Source organism: Phyllostomus hastatus, unplaced genomic scaffold, assembly GCF_019186645.2.
Source record: "Phyllostomus hastatus isolate PE091 unplaced genomic scaffold, TTU_PhHast_1.1 phas_contig_58, whole genome shotgun sequence".
In the NCBI taxonomy this organism is placed as follows: Eukaryota; Metazoa; Chordata; class Mammalia; order Chiroptera; family Phyllostomidae; genus Phyllostomus; species Phyllostomus hastatus.
In genome coordinates this window covers 35,930,313-35,957,641 of record NW_025333916.1, presented here as the reverse complement: position 1 = coordinate 35,957,641, position 27,329 = coordinate 35,930,313, and the positions used below count along the sequence as shown (strand labels likewise).

General features: G+C 40.9%; 1 protein-coding gene across 2 annotated transcripts in view; it reads right to left on the bottom strand.

The window, feature by feature from the left end:
- The window catches only part of ICE1 (interactor of little elongation complex ELL subunit 1), a 54,024-nt gene extending 27,485 nt beyond the window's left edge, over nt 1–26,539 (bottom strand). For both annotated transcript variants that reach the window (XM_045848417.1, XM_045848418.1), the window contains exons 1-10: nt 26,220–26,539; nt 15,776–15,834; nt 15,203–15,237; nt 12,985–13,003; nt 12,137–12,248; nt 10,595–10,671; nt 9,602–9,639; nt 7,259–7,341; nt 7,005–7,044; nt 6,864–6,920 (exon numbers count right to left, since the gene is read on the bottom strand). In XM_045848417.1, the coding sequence (XP_045704373.1) occupies nt 6,864–6,920; nt 7,005–7,044; nt 7,259–7,341; nt 9,602–9,639; nt 10,595–10,671; nt 12,137–12,248; nt 12,985–13,003; nt 15,203–15,237; nt 15,776–15,834; nt 26,220–26,303 (604 nt within the window). In that variant the 5' untranslated portion in view covers nt 26,304–26,539. The remainder of the gene's footprint in view (nt 1–6,863; nt 6,921–7,004; nt 7,045–7,258; nt 7,342–9,601; nt 9,640–10,594; nt 10,672–12,136; nt 12,249–12,984; nt 13,004–15,202; nt 15,238–15,775; nt 15,835–26,219) is intronic.
- Nucleotides 26,540–27,329: the final 790 nt, after the last annotated feature.

The window sequence follows — 27,329 nt, the reverse complement described above, 5'->3', positions numbered from 1 at the left end:
TAACGTCTTCCCCAAATTCAACCACTGTGCATAACTGAGTTAGCCACTGATGGAAAGGTCTGCAATGCTCTAGCCCATTTGGGAGAGGAGGGAGAATGGGAGTCAAAAGACCAAATATTCCTGTTGTTAATGGCTTCTATCACCTTTCTGTCGGTGTGGCACAAATAAATCTGTGGCCTGTAAGTTTTCAACAGAGAGTGGTAAGTGATTGGGGAAGGAAGCAGGTATAAGGACTAATGTAAGAGGTTTGGGCTCTACATATCCTGCAAAGAACAGGACAGCTGTATCTCCTCAGTTACATGAAGTTACCAGAAATGCGTCAGACCATGCTGTAATTAACCTGGGGGCTTCATGGATCACAGAAAAGCCATTAGTGGTCTTAAGGAAGAGTGAGGTGAGAGACAAAAATGTGTGCATGTAAGCATATAGACAGGACAAGATAATCACACAGAGAAGCATATGCTCTCATGAGCAAAGCAAAAGCTTTGGAATTTTTATAACCTTTCAAAGAGCTTTGTCTGGATCCCTAAAATGGTTGAGAACCACTGGTTCAAGTTGAAAGGCCAACAGTAGTTGTAACTAATACAGGCCCAATAAAATTCATATAAATCAGGAGTATTAACTATGGTTTTAAAGTGAGTTTAACATTAATAAATATACAAATTAAAACAAAAACTCCCAAAGCAAAAAAGTATTCATGAAAATATAATAGTTTTTGGTCAAATCTGCATAAAACAACAACCCACATAAATTAAAATTCAACTTAAAATAAGCTATAAACATTAGGCAATTTCAGGTCACTTCAAAGTTCTGTTATTGTTTCCTTGAACATGTTTTTAAATTAATCTGAAGCATTTATTAAAAATACTGAAATCTTCAACCTAGTCTCAGGAGGCTAAAAGACCAACCTTTTAAACCAAAATATCTCTAAGGAATCACAAATTTTGAATAGGTCAGATCTATGGAAGCTGGCAAACCCCATCACACCAAATAATGAGGTTCAGACAGAGGGACCAGGACAGGAGAGGAGGACAGAGGCGCAGGGTGGGTTTGAAAAGCTGGACATTTCCAACTTCCCCTGAGCCAGTCAACCTCTGATGGTCACCCTGTGTGAGACACATCCATTTCTGAGTTCCAAATTCTGTGATCAAGCAGCTTATCTACATTGTGATTTAACCTACCCCAAAGCCTGCTTCCAAACACTGTAATCCCCTTTGCTTAAATGACCTGACCAGGATCCCTGCTTATTACGTATACCCAAAGCAGCAAACAGGGAACCTTAAAAAAAAAGAAAAAAAGTTACTTTTCTATTCTTATGGAGGCTATTAACCAGAGCTATGGCTATTCTAACTGAGCACTCTTTCATTATGTCTATACACAAATAAGAGAGCTATCCATTCCCAGCAAAGAAAAAAAAAAAAAACCCTACTGTGGCTTTACTACGTAAGTGGGGAGAGAAAACCTCATTAAATTGAACAGCACACCTTAACCCAGTATTTTAAAGCACTTCTTTTATCAAAATATAAGGCATCTGTCAGTATTTCCGAACTTTTCTATTTCACTGACTAGTCAGTTTACACATGAATACCACACTACTTTAATCTCAAGTTTTATTACTGTTTTCATATCTGCTCAGAATTTTTTTCTTTTTAAAAAATATTATTCTGAACATCTATTGATTCCAGATAAAATCTCAGCATCTGCTTGTCCTTTCCCATATAAAACCTCGAGATTTTGAGTGAGGCAGTGTATTTACAAATACATTTTGGGAAAACTCACGTCCTTATCCTTCGAATATTTCAATCTCAAAACATGATGTTTATTTACTCTAACACAGTTCAGCAGCGTATGAGGCATGGCACACTGCTTTTAGGCCTTTTCCTAGACCTCTGATGCTTCTGTTGCCATTTGAGAATGGGTTGTTCTTATTCCATCCCTCTTCTAAAAAATTCATAATGACATGTTGTGTGTTCCACGTTTGTATCACCACTTTCCCAAGCTCCTACACTTGTATTTTCCAGCTGAGACTTTTCAATTGTCTAGTCATATCTTTTGAAATTATGACAATGTTGACTCTTTTTTATCAGCTGTGAATACAGCTCCTAGAGGCTTCCCATAAAGAATGGAGGTAACAGAAAGCACGTTTGCCTTGACCTTGCTCTGTACATTTCACCTTTCTCAAGTGCAAATGTTTTTATTCTATTGTTACCTCACCACTATTTTTTATGAGGAATGTGTGCTTAATTGAGATATCATTTCTCTCTTACCCAGTTGTTGCAGTATTCCTCAGAGCAATCCTTAAGTCATAATTTGTCTATATTTGCAATTATTAGATTTGAGTTCTTAAAATTTTACTTATATTCCTTAGTGGCAAAGCTCTGAGTCTTGAGGATGTGTGTGCATGTTATTCTTAACTGACTTTGGTACAGGGTTATGCTAGTCTGAGAGAAGGAGACAGAAAGCACTGCATATTTTTCTAAGTTTTAACATAAATAAAATAATAAAGACTTTAGTTTTCACTGAAGGCTTTACAGGGCTCAATAGCAAGCTACCTGGATCTCCTATGGCATTAGAGCTTTAACTAATTTTTAAATTTCTTCTGAGTTCTTTTTCTGTTCAGGTTTGTGATAACTACTCTGAGTCAAATTCAGTATGTTTTCCTAGAAAACAGTCCATATCAACATGATCAAGTATGAATATAAATTTGTTGAATTAAGATTCTCCAACTACAGTTTTATAGGTTTCTCAGTCCTGGTACTGTCAGATTTTTGTCCCTTCCTTTCTTAATCACCCTTGCAAAGACCTGTCAATTTCACCAGCATTACAAAGATCAGGCAATTGGTTTTAATGGTCTCAAACAAATTGTTTGTTTTCTATTTCATTAACTTGTTTTCATCTTCACCTTCTGCTTCACCTTCAGTTTCCTTGTATTTTCCTGCCTTCTCAGTTATTCATTTTCTGTAATTCTTGCTTTCTAAAACAATCACTGAAGACCACAAATCATTCCTTTGAATACTATACTGGCAACATCTCAAAAATTTAATAAATGCTGCCCTATTGTTTATTTCCAAAACAGTTTAGCATTTCCATTTTTATCTTCTGTTATCCAAGAAGGATTTGTTCGTGTTTATGTGTTTGCAGTTACCAGGTAGGTCTTGAAAGACTTTTGGGGGGCATGGGAGAGTATTTTTACCAGTATCTTATTAAACCCCAATATCTTAATATACCAGATTAGATAGGAGTTATTAGTAAACAGCCAGCTTCTACATATGCTTTAAAAGTATTTTAAATTCTAAACCCGTGGTTTAAAAGAATCATATGTAAATCAGCAATTTTGCAATTACAATTGCAATTCTACCTCCTATTTTTTACGCTTTTCTATTTCTGAGAAACAGATTAAAGTCTCCCATGAAAACAGATCTGGCTACTGCCCCTAGAATTTCCAAACATTTTACTCAATAGTTTCATGCTTTTTTATCCATGACAGTAGTCTCTTCTTGGTGAATTGTACATTTCATCAATCTAGATATTCCCTTTTAACCCATGTAAAGTCATTTCTAGGCTTGAATTATTTTTTTTGTCTTAGATTACAGCTTACAAGTTAGCATTTGCTTGGAATTTCTTTATTCATTCCTGTATATTATTTTTTCTATTATTTCACCTGATGTTAAATATACTCCCTATAAAAACATCAGAGATAAAGATCATTAACAAAGGTCATACTCAACACTCGGTATGCCTTTCCAATATAAATATCACATCTGTGCTAAGCTCTGGGAAGTTTCCTTCTGTTATTTCTTGATCACCTTTTCTCCTTAGGCTGTTCTACCCCGAGAAGTTCTAACAGATGGCTATTAGGATACCCAGCCTATCATTCAGATTCTTACATTTCCCCTAATACTTTTTATTTCTCTGTTCTTTTGTACCATGTTCTCAGAGACACCTGCAATAGGTCTGAGACACTTATATGTGTCCATTTAACAATTCAGCCTTTCTAGTAAGTATATTTCTACAATCATATGTTTAGTATTCCAAAACCCCAATTCTAATTTCATAGCAGCCTATTTATACGTCCTTAGACCTTCTCTAAGGATACAGCTCAGTTTTTAACATTTAACACAGTTCATGATTTCATACTATTTCCTCAGGTACTAGGTCTTCTCCTTGCGCTTTTTTGCCACTGCCTTTTCTGTTTTGGATGGAAGTTTAGGCAGGACATCTTTGATAGCCAGAGAATGTTTCTTCAGCCTACAGTTTTTAGCCATGTACTCACAATAAATACAGGTTCTTATTTCATGAGCCTATAGCAACAGTCCCCAACCTTTTTGGCACCAGGGACCAGTTTCATGGAAGACCATTCTTCCACGGACTGGAGGCTGGGGGTCAGTGGGAGGGGATGGCTTTATAATCTGCCACCAGATGCAACTTAATTGTCACTTGCCACTCACTGATAGGGTTCTTTTTGTTTTGTTTTGGACCTATATCACTGATAGGGTTTTGATATGCATCTGCAAGCAATTGATTTATTATGGTCTCTGTGCAGTCAAACCTCTCTGCTAATGATAATCTGTATTTGCAGCAGCATCCCGGTGCTGGCATCACCATCTCAGCTCCACCTGAGATCATCAGGCATTAGATTCTCCTAAGGAGCACACAACTACATTCCTCGCAGGCGCAGTTCATAGTAGGGGCTGTGCTCCTATGAGAATCTAATGCTGCCAATGATCCTGACAGGATATGGAGCTCAGGCGGTGATGCAAATGTTGGGGACTGGCTGTAAATACAGATGAAGCTCTTGCTCCCTCACCAGCTGCTCACCTCCTGCTGTGAGGCCTGTTCCTAATGGGGCCATGGACGGTACCAGTCCATTGCCTGGGTGTCGGGGACCCCTGGCATACAGAACCCTGCCTTTAGGGGGCGGGGAGACAGATGAATGCAGTTGTTGAGGACTTACATGGAATATGTAAACATCTCATTTTCTGGGACCAGAAGCAGCTATCCTTCAAAGCAGCCACAATTGCCAATTTTTGCACCCACCCTGGGTGTCTCCCATGGCATAACTAACACTTTAGAGAGCCGAACTTCGGGCCATAGCCTACGGACAAATGTCAGAAACTGTTTCTGAACCCAGACGGTTGCACATTCTTCACACCTTAGTCAATGGCCTGGCAAAATGCTGCTGTCCTGCTCCTTCTCCCTCCCCCTGCCAGCTCTGCTTTGAGGAAATACAGGGCTTCTGCCATAAAAACTTGCTTTCTGAGGGCTGCTATTTTCTCTGTAATGTGGGGCTTCATCGCCCACTGATACCGACTACTTTACATAAAGAGCTCTATTTTATTTTGTCGTTTTTACTGGAATTTGAAAGGAAAGGCAAATGTAGCACTCAAGCAGCCTTTTTAAAAGTGAAATCAACACTCTTTCTGCCTAACTTGTAAATCTCTGTCTGAAGTATTAAAGCATTAACTTTACATTTGAGTATTAGGAATTAAACCCATCCAAGTCCACAACTTATAATCATCAGCACACTCCTGAAGATAAAGACTTCCATTTATTTAGAAAAAGTAAAATCTACAACAAACAACATCCCAGCCCCCACAGGAAGGGAAGATCAAAACAAACCAAGATTTTACTTGGAGACAGTATCAAGCTCTTTGAGGAAAGTAAAACAGAATGTAAGGACAGAGGCCAACTACAGTAAGGGGGTAGGCGGGTTCGCTTCGAAACACTAAGGCTTGAGAACAGCCAAATCCTAGGGCAAATCTGTCAGTCCAACAGAGAACATTCAATTCAACATCTGACCGGCACTTCGGAAAGCCAGTGTTGTCCAGACTTCTACTTCTCAGCAACATGTATTACTAAGACTTTCACTTTCCACACAGAAGAGCAGGAAGAGAAAAGTCAAAAGCACATGAATTACACATCACTGACAGTGATAAATCAGTGCCCAGATAACGGAAATGTGTGAGCTGTTAAGCCTTAAACCACACAGAAAAAAATGATCTTGTGCTCTGAATTGAAAAAAAAAAATTAAAGAAAAAAGATGAAGACTTCTAAAGAGACACTTTTTTTATTGTACAAAACGATGTTAAGTGGTTTCAATAATATCCATCTTGGGAAAAAAAGCACAATAGTGACATGAAAACACCAATATTTACATTTTAAATGTATCCCTACCAAAAAAGCGAGAGATGGCAGAGCAGAAATTCAAAACTCCCCTTTAAAGAACGAAGAAGGAAAACACACAGGAAGGTTAACGGACCCACAGTGAATGAACAGAAGTACTAATGGGAAACCCCTAAGTTCTAACTGCAGGGTCAGGCCTCCTCACCTACAAGACTGCTCTGGGGTGAAAGGCACACCTGCACACCTGTCATTTCCCTTGCGCACTGTTCGACAACCACTTCCCTTTTCCTCGTAACTTGTGCCCTCCCCTCAAGTTTTGTCTTCTGAAAATACACTTATGTGACTTTGACTCCAGTTTTCCTGCCTAACAGTAATAATGTTTATATATTTGGCGCCTAAGAAATTAACCTGATAAATTGTAAATGAATTCCAGCACAAACCAACCCAAACCCTTTAGTTTTTATTTTTTGAAAAGTGTGGAAATTGTATCTCTAACTAGTTTTCATTTCCCAAACAATATGTTTCTTCATGTTTAGTTTCACTGTGTTCTTTTATCGAACAGCAGGGTGATAATGTACACGGATCCAATGGAGACAGGAGACAGGATATGACTACTTCTTCCATGAAATATCTACTAAGCCCGGGGACTTTCACAGTTACAGGGAACAGCAACCAAGAAAAGCTCCCGAACCACTAAAAGTAGTGAACAGAAATAAAAAGAGAACTTGGAATATACTCACTTTTATCTATGCTTCCGTAAGAATCACTCGAAATTTGTGTTCCAATGTGTTTCAACTCTAAAAGTGTGGGGGAACAATGGTTAAAAAGAATACTGGATATCAAGACAGAATTTTTATGTAGGCCATTAACTGAATACTCACCTTTTTCATTTTTCTGCTTAGCAAACTCATCCAGCCTTTCCTGTGAAAACAAAACACTAAGAGAGCTGGCACTGCACAGGAGTGCAGCCACTCTGGCCCCAGCCAGGGGAGGCCGCCTGGCCAGCACTGCCGGCTACGCTCCTCAGGGGCCTCATCCCTGACTCCTGCGTGATTAGGACACGGCATTTTTACAAAGGACACTAAGGAGCCCAGAGGCCAGAAATTTAACGTGTGTGTGCACTGTTATCTATTACCTGTGTCTTCTTAAATTCCTTTTCAAGTATTTTCTTTTCATTCCTCAGTTGCTTGAAGTCCTGAGTTTGCTTGAGAGCGGCCTCTTTATTTACAGAGGGTATGGAAGTAAGAAAGAAAGAGAATTTATGAACTTTACAACTACCATTGATAAAACATTCAAAATCTAAAATACCGAGAGTGTTCTCTCATTTCTTAAAACTTTGAAAAATTTTTGTGAAAGATCACTTTCTTCAGTATTTTATCAATCAGGGATAAATGAAGAAATACTTTTGGCTTTAAATATTATCTCTTTTAGCTATAAAACCGTAACACTGGCACAGGCCCTAAAAATCCTTTGTAATTCCAGCACAAGCCCACCCAAACCCTCCAGTCAGGCAGGAACCCAACAGGCATGACCTTTATGGAGGGAGAGTCCACGACCCGACTCCTTACTCTTCTACAATCAGCGACATTGCAGGTTCACAGATTTCAGAATACTGTTAATACAGTTCTCTTTATTTGGGGGAGGGGACAAACTTCTCTGTGCTTACTATATTGTTACTCCTTTCTGGAATTTCCTTCAATAAGCTGATAGTCATGACTGCTAATACCTTTGTTAGTGATCTACAGCTGACCTCTGAACAACACTGGGGTCAGGGGCGCCACTCACCTAGTAGGTGAAAGTTCTCATAAAACTTCTGAATACCCAGAAACATAACTACTAATAGCCTACTATTGATTAGAAGCCTTACCAACAATATACACTGTCATTTAATACACCCTTTATATGTTATATATGTTATAGAAAATGGTATTAAAAATCATAAAATAGAGAAAATATATTTACAGTATATGCTAAAAAAAATCCGAGTGCAAGTGGACCCACTCAGTTAAAACCCGAGTTGTCCAAGGTTCAACTGTACTTTTTTGTAGCAGTGCTCTGAATCCTAAGCCCGTCATTCATTCCTATTTCGGGTTCTGAGGCGCTGCACAGTCCGAGAACACTAGAAGGATCTGAGCAGTACTGGCTTTACCTGAGACTGTTCATACGCAATCATCATGAAAAGTAATATCCCATAAAACACTGGAGTAACAATCCTTACTCGATTCATTTTGATAAGGCCGAGTATCTCTTTACTCGATTATTATGCCTGGTCATTTACTAGAAAAAATATTTTTGTCACATAGAAAACAAAGGTTATACTTTTGCTTCAAAGGAATTCTGTTCTAAAAGCTGTAAGTAGTCTCACAGGCATTTCAGACCTTTTTAAAAATATCTCCTTGAACAGATACTTATCTCCGCATACTGGCAAGAGAAGGCAATATTTAGAAAGAACACAATGCTGTTGTATTTGCTGCCACACTACTGTTTGTGCAACAACCAAATCAAAGAAAAATTTGTTACCAAAATACTTATGGAGTTATGGCGTAAAAAGATCAGTTCCAATCTAGGTAAACTGATGACTATTTTCTCATACCTACACGTCCTGATCCGACTAAACTTAAACCCTCACTCCACACCCTAAATGGGCTCCACACCGTTCCCCAAGGCAGAGCCCTGTCCAGCACGAGGAAACAGCGAGGAGCAGGGGCGGTGAGCCACAGGAGGTTCAGTGGACTCCTGGCGCCCACGTGGGAGTGAGAGAAACGCGCACTGCACCTGGAATGGGCCTGACAGAGTACTCCTCGTCTCCACTGGGTGAGACGTATTTCCACGTCCCAGCCACCCCAAGGAAAGAGGGAGAAAAGAGAATAAAAGATTCTGTGTTCAATTCCTGAAAGGGTCATCAGCTGCCCCAGGAAAACTGACCAGACCCGTGCACGGCGTCTCTGCCCTCTGCGTGCCAAGGACAAAGTGACAATCCTCAAAGCAGGGAGCTTCACGGACATCTCTCCATGGATGTTGTCACAGCTATCGAAATACCTCAAGTTTCTTGGGACTAAAGGTAGTGACCTTCTCTACTAACCACTGATTTCATTAGGAAAAAATGAGAAAGCCCCATGAGATTCAACTTTCTAAATTAAATCCTTTTATTAATCACTGCTCTTTATGGTAAAAGTAAACCAGACAAGCCAACCCAAACCCTTTAACAGGTAAGAACCCAACACACATGACCTAATGCAACCCACCAGGCTGCTATTATTTTGAGTGCAACAACATTTCAAGGATTTGCCACATTCCACTTTCACACTACTATCCAGTAACTGAAAGGAATACAGCATTCAAACTTCTTCCCTAACGGTGCCCGTAATGAAGTCACCCAGGGATGCACCATCGAAGAAACCACGATGACTCAACTGCCTAACCAAGTACTACGACCTCTTCTAGTTACTGTGCGTAGCTAGACAATAGTGCCAATTACCTTCCAGCTTCTTCACCTTGGCTTCTAGTTTCTTCCTCCTAAAATAAAATTTTGTATTTTAAAGTGGCAAAAAAAATATATGTAACAGGAAAAATATATACACCACAATTTGTGGTACATTTATTTTTTAATCACTGAGATTTATATAACAAAGTAAATGTCAGTCACAATAAGCATCACACATCAATCACCAAAATTGCCAGTCACTGTTCTGAAGGTAGAGCAAACGTAAGAAAAAACAGTATACCGTTCAGTGTGTAACAGTTCTAAAATGGATTAAAGAAATCTGTATTCTTCTCTCTGAACCACACGGTCTCATCTATCAACCAAGCTGACGCGTCGGATGGTCCCTAGAATTGGTGCGGCCTCTAACCGATGACGCGACTTTTGGGAGCACGGACAGCAGGAGTGCTCATGACACCACTGTGGCAGAGGCATGGCTGGGGACATGTACTCCTTTTAGTATGAATTTGAATCACAGAAAGGAGGTAAGTGTCTGAGAAAGAATCTCTGAGTGATTGCTACATCAACATTAAACTGCTTTATGTGTAGCTCACAAGTTTGTTGGATAATGCGAATATAGTATTAAACTTAAAATCATCAAATGGTTGCTTCTGAACGGCCCTTTCTATGAATGGTAACAAAGACATCCACTCCACATGATACCTGTTGAAGTGCTGGCACGAGGAAAAGAATGGATGATGTTTATGCACACAGACACAGAAGCACACATGCCACACACAGACATAATAAACATGTCTACAGAGGTCTTTCTTTGTGTAGCCCTTTGACAAGGGATGGTTTATTTAACTCTCCTTATAGTCCTTCAAGATAGTTACAATGTCCATTTGGCAGATGTGGACACCAAGGTTAAGAAACGTTCAAGGTCACACAGTTAATTACAGCCAACAAACCCAAAGGCAGAAAAGAAACATTCATTTAAGAATTTTCAAAGATGAAATCCCTATTTCCAGCCTTTTGGAAACTACTTACTGAGCATCAGTTTTCAAGCATTCTTCTTTTACACGAGCATATTCCTGATGAGTATCCTGATACAATTTTAGAGAACTCTAAAAAAAGAAATCAATATATACTGTCAATTTGAAAGTCATTACTATCAGACTAACTTATTTTGAGCTTGAAAAGCTAAATTATCATTTCAAGGTATGAAATTAACCAAATATATAATATGTTAGGAAACCAAAGTATAATTCATTGAACATTTTAAAGGATATAACCAGATCAGTATTAGATAGTGTGATTAATAATTTAATCAAAACTATAAAATTGAAAATATATTAATTTTAAGGCAATCACAAATCTTCATAATATCAAATAGTCAATATTTTTACCTCAACCAATTAAAATTCAACAAAACCTAAAGAAGTTTTAGAGCTTAATATAAACAACTGTTTACTACTGTAAACAACTGTTACTGCTATGCAAAACTATAAAATATGTTGTTATACTCAACAGTAACTGGAAAAAAATGTGTTAACACCAATCAATATATACACCCTGATGGCCACACTGGAATGAGAAAGAAACGGTTATTGAATAGCTTTGTATCACAATATAATGAGAGATACTCATTTCTCTCATCACCATAGCTCTGAGACGGGCTCTATGACCTCTTTTCACAGATGAGGGGTTTGAGGGTCCGTAAGATGAGTGTCTTCCAAAGTCAGAGTGAGCGAGTGAGTGAGTGAGTGAGGAGAACTTTTATCATTCAGTTCTGACTTCAGTTCCTGTTTCCTCTCACACAGGGCTGATGAGATTGTTATACAAGCAGAGGTAGACAAATTTTAATGTTGCAGCTGTTTGTTTTTTTTTAAATTTCATTGCATAGTCAAATATATAATAAAGAATTTCTACAAAAATAGAAAATCAATCACTGTTAAAGTACGTAAGGCCTCAGACAGGTGCGTGGCATTGCTAAAATGCCACAATCTGAACACCGAGAGGCACGATACTACCTGTGACGAGCTTAGGAAACAGGTAGAAGAGCCCAGAATCGTCCCAGCTTGGCTACAACTAGTCTTCTGCAAACCCCCTCACTTTAACTGCTTTATATTTTTCTTAACTGTAAAAGCCATGAATTATATTCTAAGATTCCTATAAAGAGGAAACCAAAATGTATAAAGAAAAGCAAGCTTATACCATTTTAAATAAACTTACTGCAATCTAATCTTGAAATGGAGAACATGATTTTGCTATCTTTAATTTTTTTGCATGTTATTTTACATTAAATTAAAAAAAAATGGAAAGGCAATGCAGGACACGTGGAGCCACAAGTTCACAGCTAGAACCCTTTTCAAAAAACAACAAACACAAAATTACACATTTAATGATGACTATAAGGTCCGAGCCATAAATCAGCTAGTTCAATGTTCACTAAGTACAGTAACATACGTAAAGCATCCTGACTAGCATTTATTTCCTTTGTTAGCACAGGAAATGTCCCCTTATCCCAATAACAGTGACTTAGAAGCTCTTGATTAATTTGAAACTCCGGAGGAAAATTACTTTAGGTACCTTTTTCTCTTCTAGTTCAGCTTTTAAAGATCCTAATTCTTCCTGACATTTCTGCAGAGGAGAAATTTTTTGAAGCATCTGTTCCACTTGGTGATGCAGAGTACTATTCTCTCTAAAAATGGACAATGAAGTGAATTATTAAATGTATCTATTGGTGATTTTCAATTATTTTCTAAATTGAAACAAAAAAAGGATAAAAGACTTTCTCTTTTTAAATGTATTCCTTCTATTAATATCAACATGATCCTCATGTTGCTTTTTATTTCTTTGGCACTATAGTCTATTTCTAATAAAAGTACATCAAAAAGCCACTTGAGAAGCAGAAACAGCAGACTCTCAACCTGCTGGAGAATATATTAAAGGGCAATCCGCCAAGCAAGCTGGCTCTTCCAATAATGAACTCATCCCCATTTATTCAAGTTAAATGATAGGCAATTTTGTGGTTCATTTTATAACCATGTTTTATTGTTTTCTCCTAAGTGATCAACACAGAGTATGAAATATTGCTAAATTTTTATGAAAGTCTATTTTAAATTGTTTCAAATACACAAGATAACCCCCATTAAACAGTCCAATTCATGTAGATGACAATAATTATATAGTAATAAGCTTCATCTCAATGGCAACACAATTGGTAAGAGTTATTGAAAAGCCAAACCAGGCAATAATTTAAGACCTTTATTTGGACAATTTAATAGTAAAGAAAACATGAATCTTCTTTGATCATGACCATCAAAGCAACATTCCAAATAATGCATCAATCTTATACAGCGCTTTGTTCGAATCTGCTTAAAAATCTAGGCTGCTGAATGTCTCGCCCAAATCAACAATGAAAACAGGGAGCTTACCTTCTGGCAAACTGCAGCTGTAAAACTTGTTAAAGAAAACTGACAATTTTACCTAGTGACACTTGTCTGAAGACAAAACTCACTTAAAAATAATGAGTATTCAATATACATATAGGCAAGATCCTAATTCCTAGAATGCAATATTCAGTTTCATCTACAACATACATGTAACCGTGATAAAGAGTTTCACTGTTACTCCTATTTATAACATGTACCAAGAGTCAAAATATTCATTTCTCTAAATTAAAAAGGTATCTGATTAAATATATAATTAATATTAAATTTGAAGCCCTGACCGGTGTGGCTCAGTTGGTTGGGTGTCATCCCACAAAGCAAAAGGTCACCCTAGTTAGATTCCTGGTCAGGGCATGTATGGGAAGCAACAGATTGATGTTTCTTTCTCACATTAATGTTTCTCTACCTCTTTCTTCCTCTCTCCCCGCTATAAATAAATTAATTGATTAATTTTAAAAATTATTCAAAAATTAAATTCTAAGAATAAAGATAATATGAAACTAATCAAAAATACCTTAAATCCTGCATATGTCAGAACCCCCAAAACAACCTGTCTTTACTTCTCAAACAGTCCAGACCTTAATTCCATCAAACAAGAGTTAAGTTCTTACTAAAATGATACGAAACTATATTCGGTGAGTAATAAAGAAAGAAGACAGGGAGAACATAAAATCTAGAATTCCCATCTCAAGCTGCCAGTATTTTTTGCTCATAGCAAAAAATAATTCCTTCAAGTTTTCATCTTCTATAAACTCCTGCTTGTATCACAATACAGCAAATGTTTGTTCGTAGTAAGTCTGCATCCTCCTCTATTAGAATGCAAGCTTCTAGAGATTAAGGAGTATACTGTATTTATCCTAAACTACTGCAGTCTTTTTTTGCAAGAAAGAAAAGCTCAAAAAACAAAACTCTGCCCTTTAGAAAGAGGAACTAATAAACAAAGAAATGGTCAGAATTATATAAAAAGAAACCAAGTTAGAAAGCCAAACTAACTGCAACACTGGTATTTCAAGGTGTACAGCAAATTACTACATACTTGAGGTTCAACAAATACATATTTTAGGCAAATGCCAAATATATATATTTTTAAATCCATATTTACTTACAGTTGAGACAGAAGCTGAGTACATCACAGAACGAAAATTCAAGAATTGAAAGTTTTACCAATTTTTAGTAACTTATTCTAACAATTTCGATTTTAAAATTCGGCAAATTTTAGAAAAGTAAATGATTTTCCTGCTTACTTGTGTAATTTACCTAAAAAAGATTATACCATTTCTTCCAAAAATGACATAAAACACATACAGCAATAAGCATCTCAATGGCAACATGATTAGTACATAGAAGTGACAGCCTGTTTTCCTATGTAACTAATTAGAAGTACTTGTAATAACTTTCTGTGCAGTCTTTGTAAGCAAAGATATTACCCTTGTAGTAATACACATTTATAGGTAAAACAGATGATAGTTTCAACAAATGAGGCACGAGAAACTTCAATGACATATTTCTTAATGTAAAAAACAATTTAAACACGAGTAGCAGATCTCAACATCATAACTTGATTTTATTCCCTAACCACACAAAGCAGGTATGACGGCAACAACACAAACACATACGCTCAGGACACCAGAAGCGACACTGCAGCTGGCCTCGAGTGACTGCCAAAGGTGAACTACACTGAAGCTGTACTTCAGTGACCTTCTGAAAATATATGTGTCTTTTTATGGAAGAAATTTTATTTTTATGGGAGAGAAATAATTCAGGGTAAGTGTCCTCACACAAGATGAGGGAGGATGGAGGATCAGTTATACACACCATTTTCACACTGCCAAGGAATTAACCAGAGGCCAACTGCGCACAGGTGCTCTCCAGGTGCCTGAGCACAGGGTGACTGTGCGCCTCAGAGCACGTGGTGTGTACCTGGTACGAGTGGAAAAGACCCACTGATGAAAAAGCTTATGACACCTTAAGAAAACCAAAATCAATAACAAACATAAAATAAATGCTAAAATAAGGAGACCAGCAGTCTTTATCACGAACATGTAATAATAGTACACCAGCTGTTTACTGTGCTTGTTAGAAACACTTCCTACTTTAAGCCTGTAAATACTGCCCTCCAAAAGATAATATCAATACCTTACATTTCTTTAAAAAATCATAAGTAAAGTTAAAAATTCAAAGGGAAAAAACAGTAAAAGGATATCATCGCATTTCTTCTGATATTCTGTTAACAAATTACTGAAACAAAAAAAGGAATTGTTATGTTAAAACTGTTTTAAAATATGCACAGCACCTTTCTTCCTATGCAAAGAATTTGTTTAATTATATATACATGTATTACCCTAAATTCCTTAAGAACAGTGCACTGATATATGAGCTTTTCACTTAAAATCCCTCTGATCTGACATCTTAGCCTATCAATCACGTGACTTCTACAGAATTAAAATCAAATCAAATCCCGCACTACAGCTCTGAAGTACTGGGAGGGAATCTGAGGCCCTGCCCTAAAGCTAAGAAGGCTCTGAAGACAGAAAACAGCTTTTAAAAAATGTTCAGCTTGGCAAAAACCATTTCCTGGGCCATGAGTCTTGTAAAAGCCACTAACGGAAGGTCAGCAGCTAGGACGGCAGTGGCACCGCCTTCGGGCCACCACCACGCCGGCCTCAGAAGAGAAGCCCCCGCTCGCCTTCCCAGCCCAGGCGCTGACGGCGCCCCCGCTCGGCGTGCCTGCCCTGCCAGCCCACACAGCTCAGCCAAACACAGGGAACATACTCACTCTGTGTTGATGATTTTTTGCTTCAAGGTAATTAATGCTTCAACATATTCATTTAAATTCTGAAAGAAAAAAAAAACACTACAGTCAGCTACTTGTTTTTACGTAAGTTACTTTAAATATGATTTTACTGAAACATGTCATTTATTATAAACATATTGTTTACTCTACTCACATAAATGCAGAAATATGTGAATCTATTATTTCCATTGTGTCTAACACAGAGACATATGCTGAGCCCACACTGTCTCTGTGCATCTCTTTTACCCGAATGATGGACTCCACAGCAAGGTAGCTGCACAGATGAGCAGTGCACCCAGTTTCCACTGCGTAACACCAGCAAGCTTGGAAATCAGCGACACCAGTTCCCTCTCAGCCATGCCTCACAGAAACTGGTCCTCCCTCATGTAGCAGGAGCTTTGCTTTTTGAAGAAGTCTCTTCCTGGAACACTGTGAACACCTGGAGCAGGTGGACTAGAACAGTGACGGAGGGACAGGATACACCCATGCACAACGGCTGCCTGCTTCTTCTCCCCATTAAGCTCCCAGATGGTGGCAGCCAATCTTGACGTTCTCCAGGCAGAGACCAGAAACAGTTTCTCTGAGGATCTGAGGAACTCTAACCAGTCTGAGGATAAGATCTAATGGTACTGACATCAGATATTATTTAATCCATAAATGGCCCAATCTGACCTACTGCAATAAAGCTCAGAGAGAAATTTATAACATGAAGCCAAAAAAACTTGGAGTAAGCAAAAGCTGAGAAGAAAGCTTCAAAAAAATTAATACAATTTGAGATAAATTAAATTCATGAAACAGGAAGCTGTTTTTAAAAGGAATAATCAGAGCTCTGAGAAATTAAAAGAAAAAGCTCTTTAGGATTATAAACATCCACTAGTATGGCTAAAATCAAAATGACAGGCAATAACAAGTGTTGGAAAGGATGCAGAGAAATTGGAACCCTTATACATTGCTGGTGGAATATAAAATGGTGCAGCTGCTGTGGAAAATAGTTTGGCAGTTCCTCAAAATGTTAAAGAGAGTTAACCATATGATCTAGCAATTCCCCTCCTAGGTATATACCCAAGAGAATTGAAAACACATGTCCAGGCCAAACTTGTACACTCTTATTTATAGCAGTATTATTCACACCAGCCAGAAAGTAAAAATAAACTCAACGTCCATCAACTGATGAACGAATAAACAAGATGTCATACAGACACACAATGTGATTACTAGGCAATGAAAAAGAATGAATGACACCTGCTACCACATGTATGAACCTTAAAACATTATGCTAAGTGAAAGAAGCCAGACACAAAAGGTTATATGCTGTATGATTCCATTCACATAAATTGTTCATAACAGGCAAATCCAGAGACAGATTAGTGGTCTTGGGGGATGGGGGGGATGGCAGGTAATGGAGGACAGAGAATGACTGCTAATACAGGGTGGGGCAAAAGTAGGTTTAGTTGTTCGTATGAAAAAATACAATAATTAATAAATAATAATACAAGAATAAACTCTGTGTTCACATACTCACAACTGTAAACCTATTTTTGCACCACCCAATATTTAAGAAGTTTCTTGGCAAGGACACAGGGGTGTGTTGATGAACCTATTTCACAATTACATAGTGGTGACAAGATGAGATAACTGCGAACATACTAAAAACCACTGAATTATACACATTAAAAAGATGACTGTTATGGTGTATAAGTTATATCTCAATAAAATTGTTATCATTAATTAAAAACAGGGAAACAAAATAAAAGATTTGATGATAAAGTTGAAAAAAACTGTCCCCCAAAATAAAACAAATCACAGCCCTGGCTGGTGTGGCTCAGTGCATTGAGCATGGGCCCGTGAAGCAAAGGGTCGCTGGTTCAATTCCCAGTCAGGGCACATCCCTGGGTTGCCGGCCAGGTGCCCAACAGGGGGTGCGTGAGAGGCAACTACTCACTGATGTTTCTCTCCCTCTCTTTCTCCTTCCCTTCTCCTCTCTAAAAATAAATAAATAACATCTTTAAAAAAAAATAAAGCAAACCACAGACATGGAAAAGGATAAAGAAAAATAAAAACAATTAGAGTGTCAGGGTAAGAGGTCCCACATGCCCAATGACAAGAATTCCAAAGAGAGAGAATAATAGAAAAGATGCGGAGATAAAGAAATACTGATGTTCAAGAAAAAAAATCCCAGAAACAAAGCCAGAAGTTTCCAAATTAAAGGGTCCAACACTGGGACACAAATAGGATCCAAACCATGACACAGCAGTATACAAGTTGAGAACATTAGACACAAAGCAAAGAGCCTCTAAGTATCCTGAGAGAAAAAGACAATGATACAAGTCATATATATACAAAGACTGTGGAATCAGAATGGCTTCAGACTTCAACAGCAATCCAGAAAACGAGAAGTCTAGAGACTAGAAGTCAAGCCTTCAAAATTTGGAAGATAAATGAATTCCAAGTAAAACTCCGTATGAACTATCAGTCAATAGTGATAGTAAAAAGCGTATTTTCAAATCCGCTAAATCTCCATAAACTTACTTCCCAGACATCCTTGCTCGGGGAGGTACTGGAGGATATGAACAGGCTCCATGGAAACCATGGATAACCCAACAGAGGACAATGCGGGGCGTAGAGCAGAGGGAAAGAGAATCTAAGGCGGCAGCTGAGTGCCAGATTAGAGCTGAAGGCTCAGGAGGGAATTTTTCCCCTACGATGAAAACAACAGAATTATCTGCTGGAAGAATGAAAGCATGAACAGGATATTTAAGCCTAACTGTCAGAGAAGTGCAAGCAAGTGTATGGAGCTGCTTTCCATCATGCATTTAAATCATGATCTTTTTGTAAAAGCGATTCTTCCTTTTTCATTCTGTTCCAAGTTCTTCTAGTCGATCTCATCTTCCCCACCTTGCTTCCAGATGCCATCTGTAATGTGAAGTACTACGCCAGAGGCATTCCAGGGACCTCAGACCGCAGAGTCACACACAGCTGGATTCAAAATTCCTGTTCCTCCACTTTTTGTCAGAGTGACCTCGGGCAATCTTACTTGACTTCGCCCTGCTTCAGAGCCATTTCTAACTGCACAGATAAGGAGACAAACACTGGGAGGCCACAAAACTGGTTTGCTGTCAGGATTCAACAGGATGAGCCAAAATGTTTAACCCAGCCCTCAGCATAATGTAAGCACTTCTTAACATTCTTTAAGATGAGTACACCGGATTAAGGATGTAATCAATAACCAGGGGAAACCAGAAAACACAGGAAAGGAAAAGGGATCGTAATTTACTTGAGAGCTTAGCTGTGAATAACATATAGTTAGGTCAGCTGCCTTAGTGACCTACCTGAAATCTCAACTACACTGAAGACCTGGGGGCAGAGAAAGGCTGCTTGACAGATGGGGTGGGACAAAGGGCAGAAAGGGAGCTCAATTCTCACCTTCCAAAGTCAAAAATCCAATGACAAGCCTAAAAACGAAAAGCAAGGAGCAGCAACGCAAGTCTATTCTTTAATGAAATGTAAGTTCATTACGAAACCCACACTGTGCAAACAATTAAAAGCACTGTCTGTTGGGAAGGGGCATGAGTGGGGCGGGGGCTGTCTTAACAAATCTTGTATATCGAGCTGTCATTCTAAACTACATTCATGTATAACTAATAAAAATAAAACCCCAGCCCTGACTGCTGTCGCTCAGTGGATTGAGCATGGGCCTGCAAACCAAAAGGTCGCTGGTTCAATTCCCAGTCAGGGCACATGCCTGGGTTGTGGTCCAGGTCCCCCGGAGGGGGCATGTGAAAGGCAACCATACACTGATGTTTTCCTCTCTATCTCCTTTCCCTCTCTCTAAAAATAAATAAATAAAATCTTAAAAAAAAAACAACCCTAAATTCACAAGACATAGCATTATACAAGGAAATAAAACCCCACTAAATGAAGATGACTTCTCAGTTTCCTACAGCATTCTAATCTAGCCCCCGACTAACTTTTTTCCTAAGGCCTGGTTGGGTGGCAGAACAAATTTGATCAGATACTGTAGAGTCCTAAAAAACATTCTATTTTCTCCAATCTGATTCAAATGTCACTTACGTTAATTGCAACAAAGATCTTCAAATAATGAATCTCACGGTTGTGAACACTGCGCAGTCTGCGTTTATTCGAAGGGTCCCTGGAGCCCCTTCCAACCCACATTCACTGTCAGGCACACGCACAGGGCCCTCATACTGCCTGGCCTCCAGGAAAGGAAGTGAGGTTCAGCATACCCTTCTCTCCAGGAAAAGGTTAAGGTGGTGTGGTTTCTTTGGTTACTGCTTTTCTACCAGCAGCCCTGCTTTCTTCTTTGAATTTCTATTACAATACCTGCTGGAAGGCTCAGATTTACTCCCAATTCTCTCTTCTTCTCTCCTCCCATCACTACCATCTTTTCTCTTTCTTTTCCGGTTGGTTGAGTTCCTCAAGCTATGCTGTATACTTACTCACTGGGCCACTAACACAATTCTCAAAGGAGCCCATTACTCAGACTTTCTGTTCCCCTTTCACTCCTTTTGTATAATGTACAGTTTAAATTTTATCCACACAGTCCTTCCTAATTGGCACTGTGAATATGCAGCACTGGAGAAAAAGAAACCCACTCTGCGCTTCCCATCTTCCTTTCCCTTCTTGGGGAGGTAGAATCAACACAGTGGCTGAGCCCACAGGACGAGGGGAGGGGGCAGCAGGACAGCCACTGGCGAAGAGCAAGCCAGCAACCTGGCCAGGGTAGTTTATGAAATGGCAATACTAAATAAATAAATACAATCTGTAGATACACAGCAAATAAGTAAAGAGATAATGTGGGTAAAAGTCAACTGCCTGAGTGGCTGCTCCTCTAACACTGCTATCATTCTGGGCTTGAAGACCCGTATTTGTGGGAGCTGTCCCGTGCGCTCTGGGATGTTTGGCAGCATCCCTCCCAGGTCTCTACTCACTAGCTGGCCAGAGCACCCCAAGCTGTGTGTGCAAAACAGTTGCCAGAGGAGGACAGAGACCGCCATCCTTAGAAAAGTTTGCTTGCAAGGCAGGTCCGTGGGTGGAGTCTTCCCACCCCAGTCTCTCCAGCCTGGACTTCTGTTGCCTTTACCTTTGACTTTGTGCCCACTCCATCACAAATGACTTTCTCCCCTCCATGCTTCTGAACATGACATGTCCTCATCCACACACTCTCCTTGCATCTCTTCCCTTTCACTTAACTAGTAAAGTTACTTACTAACTTTACTTAGCTCAATTTAGGTTCACTTCCTCTTACGAAGCTTTCAGATGCCCCACTTAGATGCTCAGGGTACCCTGTACATCACCCAGCAAAGTACTTACTGCATTACGTTTATAGTCCGGATGCTTTCTCACTCATCTGTAACCTCACGCAGAACATGAGCTCTGAGCCTCCTCGGTTCTTGACTGTGTTCAAAACACACCATGGCATCACAAACGCAGTGATCCTCGATAAAGGTTTGCTTAGTGAATAAATGACAATTCTGCGAGCATCCCTGTAACATAACCATTTGTCTATTGATTTGCAAATCAATATTTCTATGGGGACATATGTGTTCAGTTCCAAATGATGAAGTTCAAACCACTGGCAATTATCAATGCGAGTTCAGCACAAGTTTATATAAATCATAGGCTCAAATCTGCTCCCAAAACAACCAAACACCATCTATTCTAAAGCTGTTCTAGTTGCATTAGCTAAACAGTATACCATATGCTTCAAATTCTCATCCGGGTCCCCAAGAGATAAAAACGGTTAGCTCTACAATGACAAATGAACTGGTAAGAAAAAAAGGGGGGGGGGTGCCTCTCCTTCATAGGAACAATGTGACTTATGGCAGCTCGACTTGAAACCACTCAATTTAAGCCTCGTTTATTGTACAGATCACCAAAGGTCCACACTGATTTATAACTACCAAATTTTGGCAACCCATATGGACCTTAACTTACAGATCTCTCATGAACCACTGCGATCAGTTAGGATGAGAAAACAGAAATGAGATGATGTACTGGACTACAAGTAAAAAAGGTGCAACAGTGTGGTGATCTATACATTTCTGAACCAAGGCATGATCTCAGGAAACATACTGTATCTCTTCAACCAGCAAGAAAAGAGGGCAGGGAGTAGCAAGACATGAAAGGAGATTTCCAGTGCCAGCAACAACTATTCAATCAGGACAGCGACAGTCAGCCTCCCAGCACAGCTCAGAATGAAGTCACAGCACTGATTGTGCATGCCTCCTGCAGGGAAGGTGCCTGTCACATGCTTGCACATTTTCTGCAAAATCCAGAAGTTTCAGCGTGTTGAAACTACACAGCAAGATGCTACCGTCTCTCTGTATAGAACCTCTTCAGTTTCTCTCTGGCACAGTTAAGTGGAGCACAGAACTTGATGTTCTACTATGGAACACTACAGAAATGTCTTTCCTAAGGTGGTTACTGACCTCTCATTGGCAAATCCAATGGCCTGTTCTCCACCCTCATGCTTTCCTAAGCTGAGTGCCCATACACACTGCCTGCACATCTGTCTCTCCTTCTCACCATTCCACACTCACCTTCCTCATTCCTTCACTGGCTCCTCAGGATGGCATGCAGTCCCATGGATTGACACAAAGGTCTTCAAAGTTTCTTTTAAGTGACGAGAACATGCTCCTCCATTGTCCTATTCCTACCACTCACCAAATAAAATCTTACCATGAACTCAGCACTCATCCAATGGGACCTCTTCTCTAATTCCCTGGAAGTATGTTAGTGTACCCTGGAGCACCGTGCTTCACAAGCAACAAATGTGAAAAGAGGGGAAAATCCTGAGTCCCCAGGTCATTCCAAAATTTCATCCCCACACTTCCAATGCCTCTGCTGACTTGGTTTTGCTTTCTCTTGCCTCTACCACAGGTCTCCCAGCCACTCAGATTTTAAATCTCTGCCCCTTCTATCTCCCGGGCTTGAGATCTATCCATTCTGCAGTTTCTCACCATCAGAACCTTTCTCTCCTCCATTCCCAGGCCTAGGAAATTTCAATGAACCCAGGCTTTTATTATCACTGGTATGCATTAACAAGGTAATTTACAAGAGCTAGTTGCACCTCCTCCAATCCATTCTGCTCACTATCACATGCCATTCTTACTGTAAGAACTGCTCTTATGTGGTAACTATGCAGAACCCTTCACCACTCCATAATGCTGACAGAAATAAGAACAAAATGGTAAGGTGTTAACCATTCAAGGTCCCCTATAATCTACCATGAATCTATTTTTACAGCCTTACTCTGCAATATGAAGATTTGTTCCAGAGACTCTATTAACCCTCTTTCCCTAAAACAAACAAACACATTTCACATAACAGAAAACCCAAATGCAATGGTGTGTCCAGAGATAAAGAAGAGGCCTGCAAACTAAAGCCTTTAGCCTGTTTTTTGTAAACAATATTTTGATGGAACACAACCCACCCATTCCTTGTGGCTACTGGAATGTGGTCAGGTATGGCCTGTGGCTACTTTTACACTACAATGGCAGAGTTGGGTAGTAATGAACAAGACCAACACAGCACCACAGATTTAAGAACTTGCTCCCTACAGAAAAAGCCAGCAGACACCTGGGTTTAGAGGTTTAACAAGATTACTCCTATTGCTGTTTTGAGAACCAACAGTGGGAATGTGGCAAGGGTGGAAGAAGGCAGACTCTTTAGGAGGCTACTGGAATAATCTGCAGGCAACAGATTATAGTCACTGACACAAGAGTAGAAGTGGTGGGGATGGTAAGAAGTGAATGGGTAACAAAGAGTCGACAGAATCAGTTGATGGATTGGAAGCAGGTTTGAGAGAGGGGAATTAAGGATGACACAGTTTCTGGCTAAGTAACGAAAAGGATACAATTGCTACTTTTAAGCAAGATGGGGCCTACTGTGAGTAGAACAGGTTTTGAAGATCAGATCCACGACTGAACAGAATAAATCACACTGGTTTCTTTCCTGCCCAAAAGCCTCCAATGGGTAACAAAGACAGAGCAAATACAATCAGTTGACGGACTGGATGCAGGTTTGAGAGAGAGGAATTAAGGATGACATAGTTTCTGGCCTAAGTAACGAGAAGGCTACAGTTGCTACTTTTAAGCAAAATGGGGCCTTCTATGGGGAGAACAGGATTGGAAGGAAGGTCAGATCCACTACTGAACAGGATAATTCACATGGGTTTCTTTCCTAAACAAAAGTGTCCAATGGCTCACTATTCTTTCAGAGTACAAGTCAAAATCCTCACAATGATTACAATGACCTGAATGATCAGTTCCTCCATTATGGAACTTCAGATCTTCTGACCGCTATAGACTGTGCCCCCCACCGCCCTCCAAAAATTAGTATGTTGAAATCTAATCCTCCATGTGCTGGAATTTGGACTTGAGGCCTTTGGGAGGTAATTAGTTAGGTAGGTCATAAGAGCAAAGCCCTCATGAATAGAAGAACGTCCTTATAAAAGACCGTCTTCCCCCTTCTGCCCTGAGGACACAGCCAGAAGGCAGTCCTAAACAGGAAATCAGGGCATTACCAGCACCAAATCTGCTGGTGCCTTAATCTTGTACTTCCCAGCCACCAGAACTATGAGAAATAAGTTTCTGTTACTACAGGCCAATGAAGCAGATGAAGACACCAACATGCGCTCTACCCCAGATATACAGCCTCCTTTCTCTTCCCAAGCACATGAGACAGCTCCTGCATCAGGCCTCCACACCTGTCTTTTCACTGTCCAGGATGCTTTTCTCCCAAGGAATCTACAGAGCTTATTCTCTACCCCCACCCCCCAACCCACTCAAACATAACCTTCTCTGTGAGGCCTTTCCAGCCATTGGTCCCTTCTCCCCCACTTTTTTCTCCCCTCTTCTCTACTTTATTTACCTTCAGTGTGTTTATTACCTTCTCACATAACTTGTTTGTCTCTTCCCCCCACCTCCTAAGAATGGAAGCTCCAAGAGAGCAAGGTTATTTATCTTTTCCCCTCACAGCTGTAATTGCACTGTCTGAAACACAGCACATGATCAACAAATATTTGTTGAATAAGCTGGCCCAAATAATAAATATAATTTATCAGAGTCATCATAATTTCACTCATGTTCCCAGGTTTTTGAAAAGTAAAAAAAGAAAACCACACTGTAAATGCTTTATATGCAGCTTAATTCCATGATTTTACTAGATCTCCTTCTAGTCCAGAATACCAGCATATGACTCCCTTCTCTCCTTCTCCCGCTCTTAACAATTAAAATGTTTGTGGTCAGTTCATAGATAACACATGTGCGCGCACACACACACACGCTTTTCTTGGTGGCCTATCAGTCCCACATTCCTTTCTGGTCCCATTTCATCAGCAATCTTCCCCTCTGCAACACGCACTCACACCAACCAGACCGTGTTCTCCTCAAAGGCACTGTGCTCCTTCTCACTTCAGTAACCTTTCCACCCTCTATCTGGAAAGCACCCCACACCTATTCAGTCTGCTCCTTCTCACCAAGATCTCCAATGTCACTCTCTCAAAAACACCCCGCCTGCCACTCTAGCCAAGAAGCAAGACCACTATTTCAACTCCTCCTCTATTTTCTTCCTAAGACTTAAGACCATCTCAAGTCTTATTTGCACACATATATCTTACTTATGACAACAGATCTTACCTATTTTTTCCCCACTATGCACCCCTTGTGCCTAGCACACTATACAAAACAGATGGCCACTGAATTACATCTAATAGGTATCAGGGTGGATAGCCCCAATTTACCACTGAAGACACTGATATTAAAAAGTTAAAAGATCCCTAACATCAGACAGCTAGAAAGTTCTAGCTGGAAACGAATACTTGGGGCTGGTTTTACAACCTCACAAGACCTGGGGCCAGACACTAGTAACCCCTCTTCGGTCACTACACAGAACAGTCCACGTAACCGCCAGAAACTTCCAGCATCTGCATGCCTTCAATTGATAAAAGACCCTTCCAGCCAACCCAACTGTCGCAGGAGAACCTGCCTCCAGGCAACAAATATTTAAAAACAGGCCGGGACAAGTAAAAGCTTTATCCTCGGAGGAAAATATTCCTTCAACATTTCACCTATCAGTCACCAACCTAAATGTAAGCCTTGGGGAGCCGTGAGGTTGGGTACGTGTATGAGGAGGCCCTCCAGAACTCCCTTACTCCACCCCACCATTGCATCCCCGTACATGAATCCGGGGTTCCAGTCCTATGTAAACCAAGGTGAACCATTCCCAAAAAAACTACCGTAGAAAGAGGAGGGAAAACCGGGGGCCGGGGGAAGGGGAGGAAAGCTTCCACCAAGAAGCTAGAGCAGCGCGCAGAGACACGGCCCCCGCGGCCAGACCTCCAGCGCCGCGTCCACACGGGTCCACCGAGTCCCCCCGCGCCCTCGGCTCCGGGAAGGCACCGCACCTGCTGCAGGGAGGCGCAGCCCTGACACCGTGAGAGATCCGCCGCTGCTCCGGGAGCCGCCGAGTGGGTCTCGCCCGGCATCATGGTGTCGCCGCCGGGCCCGATGGACCCGCACGCCTCAGGGACCCGCGGCCTTAGCCCTGTAGTGCCTCTGCTGACGCCGCCGGGGCCGCCGCCTGCCAGGCCGCTTCCCGCCGTATCCCGGCGGGTCCATCCGTGCACAGAAGTCCCCGTGGAGCAGACTAAAGGCTCCCTGAGCCAGAGCTGCCTCGGGCACTAGACAGAAACGCTACCCGGTGCGGCCCCCGAGCGCGACGCAGCCTGGCCAGGGCCCCGCCCCGCCCTGGCTGGCCCCGCCCCTCCTCTCTCCTTGGGGTGGCCTAAGGTTCCGCCGGAGCAAAATAGGGAGCACAGCCGTGCTGATGCGGCGGCGGCCACGTCCACAAAAGAAAATTCAGGAAGAGCAGAGGCATCTGAGGTGCACTCCCTTCGCTGTTTCCGAGATAACATTTTATTACCGGCTTGTTGCATGACAGACTTTCCATAGGCACCTAACTCTTCAACTAAGGGGAGGTGACCTGTGATGATGTCATATAAGGCGTCTCCTGCGCTGTGAGGACCTTACCCTCAACTGGTAAGTGCGCGATTTATAACTAGAGGCAGCCGCGCTGGGCGAGTCCAGCCCGTCTGGGTGGAGCCCCGAGGACTACAGTTCCCGACGCTCCGCGCGACGGGCGGACCCGAGCGGTTCTTCGGCCGCGCCCGGTGGGTTTTATCACCTAGTCTCGGCCTTCGCTGTCAGTGGTCCTTTCCTCCTCCAGGAATGTTTTTCTTCCCGGCAGCTACCCTCGCCTGCTGTGCTCCTTTTGCGGTCCAACTTGACCCCCTCAACCATCGCTCCCGGACCTGGTTCACAGGCCCATCCCCGCAGCATCCCTCGTGAAGCTCTCGCTGTGGGCACTGCCACCCACCAGTGCGGAAGGCTGCCCCGCCTGGCCTAGTCCTTGGCGACCCCGTCACCGCTCATGGTGACTAGCCAGCCTATGTCAAGTGTCATTTTAATACCTCTTGGGAGGGGGTAACAAAAGAAATTCTTCCCCTGGCCACAAT